We start from the raw sequence: 16,019 nt of genomic DNA on the forward strand, positions 1-16,019 counted from the left end.
TTCTCAGCCATTATAGAAACACCCTAACAATTCAGCTGCACTCACAGACATACACACAGACTTAGGGCCTGATATAGATCTTGACAGGACTCCCGGTAGAGTACTCCATCGAGTTGATGGATTCCCACCCACTGTACTTAGATGTGTGCTGGCTGAGCCACCGTCTGCGTCAACAGACTGTTTGCAGTCGACACGGCTGGCTCCATTGTTGGCTAACAGTACTCCGTCGCCGTTGAGCTGTCTGGGTTGCACCGCGCTGAGTTAGATGTCCCCGTTGTGCTGACATTGTCCTAGTGGCGGTTTCCTGATGGAGTGAGTCCCTGGTCTCGTGGAGACTGGTAGGCACAACTTATTTTCATGTCAATACGCATATATGTTGTGTTTGCCCCAAAAACATATGTAGGTTTTGTGTTATGCCCCTTTCTGTTAAATATAGCATGCCACACAAACAACATACGCACACTATTGAACGCATATCTACAGGTGCCACAAGCACAACACCCACAACGACCACAAAAACAATATATTTTTTCAAGTGTCAATGCAGGTGTGTTCAATTTACCTTGATAAGTTGGAAAATGAACACTACTGCATTCCACATAAGAACAAATTGTATATAGAAGCAAGGTGAAAATACACGAGGGTGCAGCAATTGTCAACACACGATTCATAGTAAGACATTTGTAGAAGTTGCTTACTTTAAATCCTGGTGACAACGGATTCAATGACATCGTGGTGGATTCAGAGCTGCAAAGGAGGGACATGGACGATGATGTTCAAGATGGAAACGGAAGTGGAAAATGGCAAAAAAAAGTAAGTTCTTACCTCATTTCCTTCGATCACCAACTCAAAGTAGGAGGTAGTCCTGCCACAGTTGCCTCAACAGAAAGCAAAATAATGAGTAGCTTGTCTCGGCTGGACACCCGCTGACAGCTGATACTGCCTATGACGCCGTCTACATGGGTGAGAATTCCTGGCGGAGTCGGAGGGACTCTGGCTGTCTTTCACCCATAGACCCGCCAACATCTGAATAGAGCGGGCGGACCACCAAGTAGGCAAATGGTGATTTCATCGGAAAAATGAAGCCGGACCATTACCGCCAAGATCTTAATCAGGCGCAAAGTCATGTTCACCTCATGACGTGTTCATCAAACAGCACAAAGGTGCGGGCCTTCTCCATGTGTCTGCCTGCATCATGGGACATCACAATCCCAGAGATGCACCAGTCTCCTTCAGACAGATAATCATCACTGCTAGTTCCTTCTCAAAGTTCCAAATTGTAATTTTCTTCTGCCTCCTTTGTGCTCTCTAACATCCTCCACCTGAGCTTTGATGTCATGTACACCCCAGCTCCCTGCCTCACTGGGCATTCAATCTTGGCACAATAAAAATAACATGTAATACAAATATTTCTATTCCTCCTGCCCTCAGCAACATCCACTCCCTCCCACCTCTCCTGATGTTCTATCACATATCCCATTCCTTGCTTCTGTCACACACACACTGTGCACTCACCATAAGCACCGCTGCTCATGTTGGTATCCACATGCCCATCACAATCCTACCAAACCTCCCAAATTCTATCTGTCCACCTCTTGGCACGGAGGAATTGATACTCCCCTCACTGTCTATCTACCAGGCCCAGGCTCGTTAACAAATATTTGTTTTTCTGTCCTGGAAGCCTTTGAGCCTGTCCTCTAGAGTTAGAAGGGGTTTCCATTTCCAACAGAGGGACTGACTTAGACCTTGGTGGATGGTTTACTAAATCACAACAGTGGCGGATATCCTGTCCTCCAAAATATAAATGCCATTATATCCTATGGGATTTATATTTCGGTGGAAAGGATATCCGTCACTGTTATGACAGAGTAACCCCTCCACCAAGGTCTTATTAGGCCCAAAGTCTAAATCGGAGCCAGAGTGTCCGGCACAGCACAAAATGACTGAGCGCAAGGTCCCCCTGATGTAGCAATGTTGCCGATGTGTGGAAGCTTCATACTGTGGTGTACTCACCTTTCGGGGGGAGGTCTGCAAACGCTTCACTATCTCTGTTGCTGCTTCTCTTCCACCAGCAACTAAACGCTGAGGGCCATTTGATGGTCACTAAATCTAGGGCACCAATCAGTGTTAGGGATTTTAATTAAAGGCAATTTCGATTTAGTGATTTTCCACTGCTGTCTAGAGGGTAACTGTTCAGGACAGACCCAAGTGGGAGGCTAATTTGGATGTGGGCTGGACAAGTACTTCTGCTCATTGCATCTGTCAGCTTCTCCTAGACATTGCACAATTTTCAGGATGATTAAAAACATGTTTGCAGAAATTCAGAGCTAGTAAAATATGACTTTTGTAGTGCCTTGAAGGGTTCTAATGGCACGCAGGCAGTGTAATCTTCAGCAACACTTTTGTGTATCGAATTCTTTCGAAACAGTCCCTAGTTTGAATACTCTGTGTTTCTTCCAGGCTCTGAAAATGGCCCACGCTGGCATCTCCCTGTCAGAGCAGGAGGCATCGGTGGCTTCGCCCTTCACGTCCAAGACGGACAACATACAGTGTGTGGCGCGGCTGGTCAAGTAAGTTCACTTTCTGAGTCTTATGTACATGTGGAAAGCACACAGACACCATAGTGGCCTGACCTGAGACCACCCCCTGATGGCCATTTTCAGTTTTTTATTTCTTCCTGGCCTGTCTGACAAGCCATGCAGAGATTATCACACTTTTAAATAGTGCAGTAATAGCTCCCCTGCAGATGTGTTTATGCTAAAAAAAGGGCGCGGGAAGAACACGAAAAACCACAACAAGAGTGCCTGTTAATTGAGGCAATTCTGTTTTTGTTGCTTTTTTAGTGCAAAAAGTTTCTTCTTAAAAAAAGCACTAAATTACGGATTTGTATTTTACGTAATTACTAGGCCTGGGCGGTGAACCCTTATGGAGTTAGTGGAGTTTTCCGCACTCTGTGCTCCATGGAGCACGAGGAATTCCGAAAAGTTCCACTGCGCTTTTTTTCCTCGCTTGCACTCGCGGTTGCAGATGGTCTTGACCGCTTGCATTGAGAAACGTTCCGTTCGCGTTCAGAAAGCTGCCGCTCGAGTAGAACATCTACTCGAGCGGCAGAAAGAAGCAGCGCCCTCTTGCGCTGCGCATGGTGCAGTTCTTGCTGATTTTCCAGCACACAACAAGCACCCAGCACTAAAAATCAGCATTAATGGCACAACCTAATGCACCCCAGCATTTGTGGAATGCTGCGTAGCGCGGTGGAGTATTTTGGTCACGCAGAACTCCTTGAACTCCGCCCAGTCCTAATAATTACATGTATTTGGTGTAATTTTCCTGAAATTCCAAGTACACCCCTACTTTCTATGTTTTTTCCCTCCCAGTATTCATAGTCAATTTTGTTATTTTAATTTTCTTAAAAGAAGGACCTATACCGTGTGCCCCGGTTTTATGAGGATTAAGCAATCAGTTTGCATCTTTTTCTTTACATTGTGAATTTCTTAATGTTCATGGAAACGAGATGGCTGACCTTAAAATATTTTGGCAGAATTCGAGAATATTTGAAGATCAGACCGGATCTTTTCTTTTTCAAAATGTTCCTACTGCCAAGAATACTTGTTTTAACAACTGCCAATGAAAGTCCTTTAATGTTTCGAGATGAGCAGCTCCAACATAATGAGTCAAAGTAATCTTGTCATATTTTGTGTTTTCTAGACACATAACTTGCAAGAATGTTTTTATAATGCTTTTGTCAGTATTATGTTGGAAATAAAGTAATAAACTGGAGTGAGTAAACTATGGCAATGATGATAAAATGCTTGACAGTGTATTGTGGCGCGTTCTCCTGGACTTGCAGAATTGTGTATATTCACATTACGCACCCCAATCTACAGTTGTGTTTTGTTTCTTTTTGATGCCAGAGAAGGACGCGCCGCGCTCGTGACGTCATTCTGCCTCTTCAGATATATGGTGCTGTACGGACTCATCATATACTCGGCCGTCCTCATCCTCTATTGGGTAAGTCTCAAATCAATACATTGCTTTCCTGTGCTATGAAACTATACGTTCAATGTCAATGTTCCAATAGGAGTAGAATGTTACCGTCATCCTTTCCATACATTTTAGGCCCTTTCATCACCAACACCGATCACACACTGGTATATCAGCAGAGAACGCTGACACATTGAGGTAGGTTCTCAGTAAGGAGCGCCAGCGTATCTTCTAGACTCACTCCTTCTAAGGCGTCAGTCTTCAGGAACAGAAATAAAGTGTCCTGAGGAAGGATCAGAAACCTCACACCAGTGTCGAACCGTTTTTGGACTCAGTCCTCTGATTACGATATGCTTCTAGAGGGCTGTGGCGTGGACTCATGGCCCTCTTTAACCAGAGCAGCTCAAATGAACGTACAATTACCTCCACTGTGCGTTAGTCTCCTTCCTGTACAGACACCCCCCCCCCCCCCCTCCAGGGACCAGAGCCATTGCCGACACACTCCATGAGCCTCAGATTTCAGCACTGAACACCATCACTCACAAAGCAAAGCATGGATCAGAGTTCCATCCTCTCAGTTCCACCTCATTACCAACCACTACCGTGAGCACGTAAGCCTCAGTCGACTGGGCACAGGCGGCAACACCCACAGCCTTCCTTCTGCAGTACAGAAAAAGTTCCCAACACAACAAATGTCTCCTCTGGCATAAACACCAAGGGAAAATGAACTGAAAATCGATGCAGTGCAGCGTAGCAAGCAAAAATGCCAAATAAATGAGGAGAGACGCTGTTCTCCTTTCTCCATGCACTAGTGCACTTTAGTCTGGGAGGGCTCAATGCACACACCTTTGTACCATAGCAGCCAACATTCCAACCCAAGTCATGATCTGTGTGGAAAGTAAATCCCACCACAACACTTATTGCCAATAAAGGAGAAGTTGTATGATTCTTTCCGCAGAAAAATTCATCTTTAGTGCCCTGTGCCCGTCTTCCTGTTTTTTAATTATAATTCTTGATTGTTACGGTTTAGTTGGATTCCCAATCACTTCTCACATTTAAGCATCGAGTGGACCCCGCCGCTCTTCATCACCCCTTTCTAGCGTTGTCCTATGCCTGTTAGACAATAGGCTGCCATTCAAAGAATAGTAGCGAAAACTGGCACTGTGCCTTTAAGAACCTCATATTACACCCTGTATCCCACCATGTCTCCCCGGTGACAGTTAGGTCAGCTGATTTTTATGGTAAATAGGATTGGCTAATAATGTCTCATATTCCCTTTCAAAGAATGTATATATTTATTTTTTAGTAATTACATATTTCTATGTATCTGGATTCTTTTTTAATTGAAAATTTAATGTAATCTGGGCATTTATTGCCTCTCTTTAGGCAGCATATATATATATAAAGTACTGTGTCCAAAGTTTATTTCATATATATAAAACATTTTTAAGAGTGGTCTGGGATCCCCGCATGTGGGTGGTACTATTCGGTGCTTATGAACTTGCTTTTCTTCTGCTATCCGTTCTCCTTTGAGGTTTAGTTTTGTAGAGCGGTTCTGACCTGTCTTTGTCCCTTATCAGTAGATGTGCAGAACCGATGGGAAGATATTGAGTGTAGGTCTCACTATAACCCCACGAGTGACCTATGCTCAGATCCCCCCACTATCCTTCAGGATTCCAGGCCGTGCAATGACCGAGACTTTGGAACACCTTTGAACTCAGCCTAGAAGATGGCGGCCAGGCTGCTCCTAACACTGAACTTTCCATACTCGCCTTTAGTTGAGTTTCTCTAAGAACAAGGGCGGTATGTGAATTTGGGACATGGTTGCGGAGCCAGCACGACTGGCCACTGACTCTGACCTTGAACTTGCCAGCGTTCTGATATTACTGAATAGCAACACACAGCAACCTACAAAACTCTTCAGTAAATATGTAAATACCATCCGTGCTGCACGGTTCCACCAACCCAACAACAAACCTGCATGCCTTTCTTTTGAATTGGTCACGTATTCATGCATGCGTTTACAACGCATGCCTTTACAACGCGGCTGTACAATGAATGCGCCATTACCACACGTTCCATTACAACGCAAGTTGTTACAATGACTTGCTTTAGGGAAGTGCTTGAGTTCGGAATAGTATATTTTACTATTCCAACTCCAGTCTGTGCAACAGTAGGTAACGCGTTGGATTTAAAATCAAACACTGAGTTCCCTAAAGCAAGTCGCTGTAATGACTTGCGTTGTAATGAAGCGCGTGATAATGACGCGTTCATTGTAGTGGCTGTGTTGTAATGGCAGTGCGTTGTTCTGACATGCTCTTTCCCTTTCTTTTTTACCTCGTGTGTGGCCTACCAGAGGCCACACACGCGGTGCCTGGTTAGGGTCAACACATGTGCACCCTGTATTCGAAAGACTTGTGTAACTGACTCTGGTGGGCAGACGTGGCCTTCAGCCTGGGTTGCAACATATTAATACATATAAGAGCCAGGGGAAGATATCCCTTATGTGACACTTGATGATGTCATGCATTAGTTTGGAATGAATGTCTTCTCACTCTCTGATATCAATCTTTACTTTTTTTAGCAACGGAATTTGTTCGGAAACTACCAGTTTCTCATCCAAGACCTGGTGATAACCCTTCCCGTCTTTCTAACAAGTACGTGCGCCAACAAATGTTTGTAAATGTCTCATCTTACAGTTGTCAAAAGAGACTGACTGGGTCAGTATGTGTGTTTGTTGCTCCCACCTCCTTGCACTCACATACCATAAGCTGTTTATTTGTAGCCCACAATCACACCCAAGAGGTTTGCAATGCTGTATATCAGAAGACAGTGGCACTCATTTTACCAATGTTGTGAGGATGAAAGGCTGAGTGTGATCATGCTAAGAAGCACATTTCTGTAGTGGATGCATCACATAGCGCCACACTGCCTTTCGGACAGGTTCGCTCTACACAAGTAACTCCCTCGATACACATGAGTCCATGGCGTAGAGAGCACCAATGAATCTGACGTAAATATATTGCCTCAAGAATATAGGTTTTATCTGTACTGAAAAAGCAATTAGCATCGGTAGCCAAGAAAAACACTCAGAATGACATTGTGGAAACCACCTGGCGAGATGCCTGTAACCTGCTTGGCAGTGAGCGGTGTAAAGTGAGGTAGCAAGTGGCAACCATTCACAATTTTCACAAGCGTTTTCCACCCATAAAAATAAATAAGCAACCATCAAAATACTCCTGAAGTGCAGTAAACACTGGCTTGCATTAAGTCCAGTGTCAGTGTCTCTTTCTAAGGGTGCACTGTTGTGTGTCCTGTGGCACATGTATGTGCAATACCTCAAATGCGTGCACAATAATACAGCCATTTATGAGAACATTGTGACCACAAAGAAAAGTGTGTACAGTATATCAAATAGTTTAAACAATGGGTTTACCTTATAGCCAGCATGCATAAATAACAGAAGAGCGTGCACAGTTACACACGACTGTGCATTAAAAACATACCTAGGGTAACTCATCTGTCAATAGTAACTTAAAGGCGTTCCTGCTACCCAGACTCTACACGCAACACTTCAACGATGGAGCCTTAAACGTTTGTTATATGCTTTGCATAAATATTCTGCACGCCGATGTATCCTTCAGCCTGCGGGCCCTTCACTGACACTAATATTGCACATCTGCCTGGCACCATCCTTTTACCTATCATTCCTGTGCACTCATTCCTACCACCCATGCACTCTGTGCAAGCCACTGGCACCCGCATGTCTTCTGCACACAATTATAGCAGGGCTCTGCAAAGTCGGTCCTGGAGGGCCAGATCCATGCCAGATTTTTAGCATATCCCTATTGAGATAAATGTAGTTATCTTTAAAATCTGGCGTGGATCCGGCAGTCCAGGACCCTTTTGGAGAATCCTGAATTATAGAATCGACACAGCCTCATTATAATATCTAATCAACATTTATTCTGGACCCAGGGTGTTTCTCTCCATGCTCCAAGGCCCCACTGCCCCCCCCACAACCAGGCCAGACCATGTGAACATTAGGCTCCAGTGCGCCCTCAACATCACGTGTCCACAGTGCTTCATTTGTAAAAATGTAAGTGCCAGGGCCCTCGTCAGGAGGGCACTGCAGCTTGCACCACTCAGTGCCTCTGCCAGCGCTGCCAGTGGCAGCACCAACACAACTAGCAGCCAACACCACCCTACGAGTGCGCCCGCTCAGAATATTTCAGGCTCCAAAGTTATAAGAATGGCTCTGGCGGCAGGTATCAGTCATTGTTAGAGTATCTTAAATTACTAACTACTGTTGTTGTGCTCATTTATACATTAGACAAACAGTGCCATGAGGCAGGCACCAATTCCCCCACAAATGAGGCCCTCAGTTTGCACACAATATTCCTCTCTGTGCACCTTATGTTCCAGAATGCTCCTCTGTGACACCAAATTGTTTGTTGGGATCCTCTTGATGAGGGCTGTGGGGTGCTCCAGGTGTTTGTGAATTAATTATATCTCTGGTGGAACTTGCTCAGCTTAGGTCTAGCCAGATAACAATGGACCACGGTATGCCGTATAAGTGACCAAGATTGGGCCAGATTTATCAAAGGTGTGTGTCGCCCTTGAGCCACGCAAGGTAACACTAGGGTGAAGCAGAGCCTAGATGAGATTTATCAAGCCACGGAGGCCACCTTGCGTGGCCTTGCGTGGCTTGGCAAATATGGAGTAACTGCCCTGAGTTACTCTACGTGGTGGGGGTTACAAGGGTGGAACGTGGGTGCTCCCACACATCCACTCAGCCCTCCACAGGGCTTGGTCACCCCACTCACTGCTGCCGGTCCTGCCTGCCTTTGCCGCCTCCTGCCTGCAGATTCCTTCGCTCGCTGCCCGCTGCTCCTGGGAATTTCCCGCTGCTCCTGGGAATTTCCCGCTGCCCGCTGCTTCTTGGAATTTCCCGCCGCTGCCTCCCTGCGTCCCCGCCCCCCTGTGATTCCATTCGCCGCCCCGCTCCCGCCACCCAGCTGCTCCTCCCTCCCGGCTCCTTACTTATGACGCCCCCAGAGCGACCGCGCAGCGGACGCACGCCGCGTGAGCGCCGAAGGTGCGCCAAAGGTAAGCCCGTCTTTGCCCGTCCGCGCCTGGACCGCGCCCAGCGCCAGACCCCCTGGTCCTCGCCCTCGCCAGCACACCCTGCACATCTACGACGCCAAAACCCTCCACGCACTCAACGCCGGCCGAAACACCGCCTGCTACCGAGCCACCCCGAGATGCACCCACGGACCCTTCACCTGCCTGACCTGCCGCTTCACCGGCCTCCGACCCAACACCGCACCTGCTAAACCGAGCCCCAGCAACAAACACCTGATGTGCATCCTGCTCAACACCCGCTCCGTTCACAGGCGTGCCGTCGAACTCTGGAACCTCCTCGACTCGACAGCACCAGACATCGCCTTCCTGACGGAAACCTGGATGAACGCCTCCTCAGCGCCCGACGTCGCCATCGCCGTCCTGGAAGGCTACAAAATCACCAGGAAAGACCGCGTCAACCAGACAGGAGGAGGCATCGCCATCATCCACAAGAACACCATCCGCATCACGACCAACTCCGATGACACCTTCACATCCGCCGAACACCTCCACTTCCAGATACACACCGACCCCAAGACCACGCTCAGAGGCACCCTCGTCTACAGACCACCGGGACCACGCACACAGTTCAGCGAAGACATCACAGACTTCGTCCGCCCGCACGCCATCAATTCCACCGACTACATCCTCCTGGGGGACCTCAACTTCCACCTGGAGGACAACAAGGACCGCAACACCACTGCTCTGCTGGACAACCTGGCCAACCTCGGACTCAAGCAACTGGTAACCACCCCCACCCACTACGCCGGCCACACGCTTGACCCAGTCTTCTCATCCAGCAAATACGTCACCATCAGCCACTCCACCAATCTCCAGTGGACTGACCACAGCTGCGTCAACTTCAGCTTCAGTAAAACGACGACCCACCACCACCCTCAACAAGCCCCCCGCAGGAGCTGGAACAAGATCACCGGCGACCAGCTCACCACCTTCCTCAGCCAGAACCACCCCACCAGCTCAACGGACCCCAACGAAGCCGCCAACAACCTCACACAGTGGATCACCAACTGCGCAGACGCCCTCGCACCACTGAAGAAGAACCCCCCCAGCAGACGCGGCAGCAAGAAAGCCTCCTGGTTCACCGACGAACTCATCACCTCCAAGAAGAACTGCCGCTCCCTGGAGAACACCTGGCGCACCAACCAGACCGCAGACAACATGACGGCACTCAAACACGCCACCCGCAAACACCACCAACTGATCCGCGCCACAAAGAAGACAGCCTTCAAGGAACGACTGGACAACAACACCCACAACAGCAAGGAACGCTTCAGCATCATCAAAGAGCTCTCCAACCCCGACGCCGGTAACAATGACATCACTCCCTCGCAAGACCTCTGCGACTCCCTCGCAGCCTTCTTCCACGACAAGATCGCCAACATTCACAACAGCTTCGGCCCACCAACCACGAACCCCACCACCGAACCGATGCCCCCCACCGCCACCCTCCACACCTGGACCCCAGTCAGCACCGAAGACACAACACGCACAATGAACACCATTCACTCCGGATCCCCTACGGACCCCTGCCCACACCACATCTTTAACACGGCCGACCACATCATCGCACCCCACCTCCGCGACATCATCAACGCCTCCTCCAACACCGCCACCTTCCCGGAGTGCTGGAAACACGCCGAGATCAGTGCCCTGCTGAAGAATCCAACTGCAGACCCCTCCGACCTCAAGAACTACCGCCCCATCTCGCTCCTCCCGTTTCCTGCCAAAGTCATCGAGAAGACCGTCAACAGACAGCTAGCCGCCTTCCTCGAGACCAACGGATCCCTCGACCACTCGCAATCCGGCTTCCGAGCCAACCACAGCACGGAGACCGCCCTCATCGCAGCCACAGACAACATCAGATCCCTAATGGACAACGGGGAAACTGCGGCCCTCATCCTCCTGGACCTCTCCGCAGCGTTCAACACTGTCTGCCACCGCACCCTGGTACAGCGCCTGAACAACACCGGCATCCAGGAGAAGGCCCTGGAGTGGATCACCTCATTCCTCACCGGAAGAACCCAGAGAGTCCGCCTCCCCCCGTTCCGGTCAGCGGCCACCGAAGTCATCTGCGGCGTTCCACAAGGGTCATCGCTCAGCCCCACCCTCTTCAACGTCTACATGAGCCTCCTCGCAACCATCGCACGTCAACACAACCTCAAGATCATCACCTATGCCGACAACACCCAGCTGATCCTCTCCCTCACCAGCGACCCGGACGCCGCCAGAGCCAGCCTACACGAAGGGATGAAAGACGTCGCCGGATGGATGAAGAACAGCCGCCTGAAACTGAACTCAGACAAGACGGAGGTCCTCATCCTGGGATCATCACCCTCCGCCTGGGACGACTCCTGGTGGCCCCCCGCCCTGGGAGCCACCCCCAAGCCAACGGACCACGCATGCAACCTAGGCTTCATCCTGGACTCCTCCCTCTCGATGACCAGACAAGTCAACGCAGTCTCATCTTCATGCTTCAACACCCTGCGCATGCTTCGAAAGATCTTCCGGTGGATCCCCACCGAGACCAGGAAGACGGTCACCCAGGCCCTCGTCACCAGTCGGCTGGACTACGGGAACGCCCTCTACGCCGGCACCGCCGCCAAACTCCAGAAGAAACTCCAACGGATCCAGAACGCCTCAGCACGACTCATCCTGGACATCCCCCGACACAGCCACATCTCCGGACACCTGAGAGACCTGCACTGGCTCCCCGTCAGCAAGAGAATCACGTTCCGACTCCTCACCCACGCACACAAGGCCCTCCACGACCTGGGCCCCAAGTTCCTCAACAGCCGCCTGACCTTCCACAAGCTCACCCGCCAGCTCCGCTCCGCCAGCCTCGCTCTCGCCACCGTCCCCCGCATCCGCAGAGCCACCGCCGGAGGAAGATCCTTCTCCTACCTGCCAGCCAAGACATGGAACTCCCTCCCCATCCACCTCCGGACAACGCAAGACCATCTCGCCTTCAGGAAGCAACTCAAGACCTGGCTGTTCGAGCAGTAGCGTTCCCCCCCCCCACCCCCAGCGCCTTGAGACCCTCCGGGTGAGCAGTGCGCTATACAAATGCCTATGATTGATTGATTCATTGATTGACTCATGTACTGAGAAATTCCCAGATTGACCAACACTGGTAGACCTTGGAATGCGTCAGAATTGTTTGCGTTCTTGCCAGAGGTGCAACAAGCAGACATATCTCTATTTCTCATCGTTGTTTCCTCTTTCGAAGTGTGCTGCATTCTGCAGTGCACTTAGAAAGGAACATGCCTCTTAGGTTTTTTTTAAACAAGAAGGCATCCCTTCCTACACAAAAACAATCCTGCCTGTAGCACAGGCCCCCTTTCTCCATGGTGCCAGGGTGCCTGCATTGGCGCTAGGCTGATCATTGCCCGCCAGCAGAGGCAGAGGACAGGATTGTGCCGTATCTTGATAGATATGGCACACTCCTGCCCTCTCTCACGGTATCTTGCTGCGTTGCGCTGCATGAAAGTTTGCTAACTCTGGCACGTTGTGTACAGTAGTGGGGTCAGAGGTGAGGGGATCTGACTGCTTCTGGACCTCAAAGGGCACTAGTTAAAATTCTTGCTTGGCTAACTTACCATCCACCATTCAAATTACTTTCATATTTCACTACTAATCCTTATGGGTTCCGGAGTGACGTGCTACTCACCAAGAAAGTGCTTCAACACCCCATCAGGGGTAACAAGCGCGATATAAATGCAAATATTTTTTCCCTCCTCTATCCTTCTCAATCCAAATAACTGACTAACCTATCCACCACTCAAATTACTTTCATATTTTACTATGCTAATTCAACACTAATCCTTCTTGGGTTCCAGAGTAGCGTGCTACTTGCCGAAAAAGTGCTTTGACGCCTCGTCAGGGGTAGTAAGCGCTATATATAAATGCAATTACAATACAATACAATCCTTGAGTACTATTACACAAGTAACACTAACACCTAATATTTTTCTGATCGTTATATTGCCAAGATGAGGTTAGAATTACATAAATATACTATGTAGGATGAACATGTAGTAAAACTTGTTCCAGCCTGTGTTGGAGCTGATTTACATGTGGTTTTTCTACCATAATCATTATTTAATTAAAGCATGTTTCTCTTTTCAGTGAGCTTGAATGCGCCGGCCACTAGACTGGCCAAGTATAGACCGCCGACACATCTGTGCTCTCCTCCCATCCTCGTCTCGGTGGTGTTCAACATGTGCTTCAGTCTCGCCATGATGATCTACGGCTTGTTCATGGTGCAGCGGCAGGCGTGGTACAGTGAGACCGACTTGGACAGGTAAACAGGCAATCTGCAGGGGATTTAAACATGCAGCAAACGACTCATGATGATGGAACCACTGCTAAAGACTGACATTCGCACAGAAAGCCAAAAGAGGCTCTGTATTGTTGGGTTGGGGTGAATCTTGTGTTCTCTTTAGATTCTGTAGGAAAGGTCTCACGTGTGTAAATTAGGTAAAGTCTTATGAAGAATTGAAGCCAGACACTGCAGTGGCCCGTCCAAGTTCTCTGTGAATCCCAAAATATTCCAATGTGAATGATGGGACAATGGTCTCTTGGTTCCTCACCTCAGATCGTCAAATGGGGGGCACGGGGCCCCTCAGGACCTCTCACTATCATTTACAAGGAGAGGATTATGGACCAGTCCCAGGCTGCTTGGATGTTTTGGGGTTGGGTGAGAGTAACTCTTGCCTGCCTCATCGATCCTTGAGTGTAGCGACCAGAGATGGCATGTGTGCCTGCATGAGTTAGCACATTAAAGCCAGACCTTTTGGATTTGTCTATGCTTGTTTTGCTCAGCTTAACGTCATTTTGTCAATTTTTCAACACAAAGAAAGTCAGCCTGACAGAATCAGGCTGGCAAAACCTAATGTTGGAAAAATGACGAAATTCCTTTCCATACAAATAGTATATTTTTGTGGGAAAAGTATATGTCATCAAGAGTAAGGTAAGAAAGTACGAGGTGTAGGAGAAGGGGGACGTGGACAGGGTAGGGGGGAGTAGTAAAAGATAGATTTTAAAAGAAGGGTAAAGTAGGAGGGTACAAGACGATAGGCATTTGTTGGACAGGCCACATGAAGGGCTTGCTCCCTCCCCGCATGACAGGGCCCAAGCCCCGGCCCTCCAGGTGTTACCCACAAGAACAACCCGCGCCCCGTCTCCCGACGGAACTCCTGCCCCCGGACATCCATGTATCATGGGGCCGAACCACTACCGGCTCCCCCGGCCGGACCAGCCGCCATCTTGGACACTGCACCACGAGGCCGCGTGGCCTCAGCTCGACCCTAACCCTGGGCCTGGCCAGGCCCCGACATCCCGGCACCACCATCCACCCAGGAGGTGAACGGACCACTTGGCAGGTCAATGGGAGAAAGAAGTGTCGATGGCTCTCCCCCGCCAGGTGCCGATCGCCCTCCAGCTCCCCCGGGCGCTGGCTCCACCCCCCCGCTGGGTGTCTGGACTCCCTCATCCCGGACCTTCCGACCTCCAAGTGCGAGGGTCCGGACATCAAAGGGCGCCAGACCTATAACTAGGGCAGCTCCAGAGCAGGGAGGCAGTTGTATCCTGGAGTCGAGAGACACCGAGAAGAACTCAGCCTTGACGGACTACCGGCGCTGCCGTAGCCCTGCCTTGTGAACTATCGTCCTGCCTGCTGGCGCTGCCGCGGCCTTCTGCACCCTCCATCCTCGTCGGGACCTGCTGGCGCTGCCGCGGACCGTTGTAACGACCACCTTCATCGGGACCTGCTGGCGCTGCCGCGGACCGTGTAACGACCACCTTCATCGGGACCTGCTGGCGCTGCCGCGGACCGTGTAACGACCACCTTCACCGGGACCTGCTGGCGCTGCCGCAGCCCGTCCAAAGCTAGAACATCGAGCTCGAGGATTGTGAGCTATCCATCACACCATCTCAGCTACCAGATTGGTAACCAGACTGTCCCGCTACCCCCTTTTCCCAAACCAAGAGACTAAAATCGAGGGGACCCCTGAGTCCAGACCTCCTTGTACCATTCCATCGTACCTTAAGAAATCGCTTATAAAGAACGTTAAATCCTATCCTTGTGTGGTGTATATCTGTGGGGGGGAAGTTACCCATCTGTACGATCGCTGGAGACGGCTCTCCCCGGAGACCTCTCCCCTTGTCCTCGGCCGACCCTCCCGGTCCGTCTAACATTGGTGGCCAGCGGCGCGATCCGAATCAACGCGTAATCGTACAGAGAGTAGCCCACCCCACGACAAAACCACAATGTCAACCAAAGAGAGCGGATCCACCGAGAAATTCCAGATGGATAAATTGGAAGAGTACAGCCATCGTGAATTGAAACAATTCTGCATGGAACTAGGCATTGCTACCACCGGCCTGAGTACCAAAGACGATTTTAAGCACGCCATTGAGTCGTGGGCAGAAACCGGGGTCGCCAGATTCCCAGACCGAAACGGTGCAGCATCAGAGAGGAACGCCACGGCTCCCGAGGAGCGAGGAACGGGCCTCTCGCAGGAAGAGATCCAAGAAAGAGAAAAAAACAGACTACATGAGTTAGAAATGGCACGGCTCAAAATGGACGGTGAACTAAAATTAGCCGAGCAAAAACTGAACCTAGAACATCTGCGGCTCCGAGAAGAACGGGAAGAAAAACAGAGGCAGAGAGAGCTCGAAGAAAAAAGACTAGCATACGAACACGAGCGCAAACTGGCAGAAATAGAACTACGGAAGCAGAACAAAGAACCGGAGGTGCCCGAGCGACCGCGCACCCCGGGAGCGACAGAAAAGAAAGTCCACATCCCCAAGGATGTTGTCCGAGAGTATGTCCGAGAGGACGACATACAACAGTGGTTCAAGGCCTACGAGATCGCCATGACCTCCCACCGGAT

General features: G+C 49.9%; 1 protein-coding gene across 2 annotated transcripts in view; it reads left to right on the forward strand.

The window, feature by feature from the left end:
- Window positions 1-16,019, forward strand: part of LOC146788634 (putative cation-transporting ATPase 13A4) — a 330,096-nt gene that overhangs the window by 289,690 nt on the left and 24,387 nt on the right. For both annotated transcript variants that reach the window (XM_085635820.1, XM_085635821.1), the window contains exons 23-26: window positions 2,461-2,570; window positions 3,912-4,008; window positions 6,566-6,638; window positions 13,252-13,426. In XM_085635820.1, the coding sequence (XP_085491946.1) occupies window positions 2,461-2,570; window positions 3,912-4,008; window positions 6,566-6,638; window positions 13,252-13,426 (455 nt within the window). The remainder of the gene's footprint in view (window positions 1-2,460; window positions 2,571-3,911; window positions 4,009-6,565; window positions 6,639-13,251; window positions 13,427-16,019) is intronic.

Source organism: Triturus cristatus, chromosome 11 (assembly GCF_964204655.1).
Source record: "Triturus cristatus chromosome 11, aTriCri1.1, whole genome shotgun sequence".
NCBI classification, from domain to species: Eukaryota; Metazoa; Chordata; class Amphibia; order Caudata; family Salamandridae; genus Triturus; species Triturus cristatus.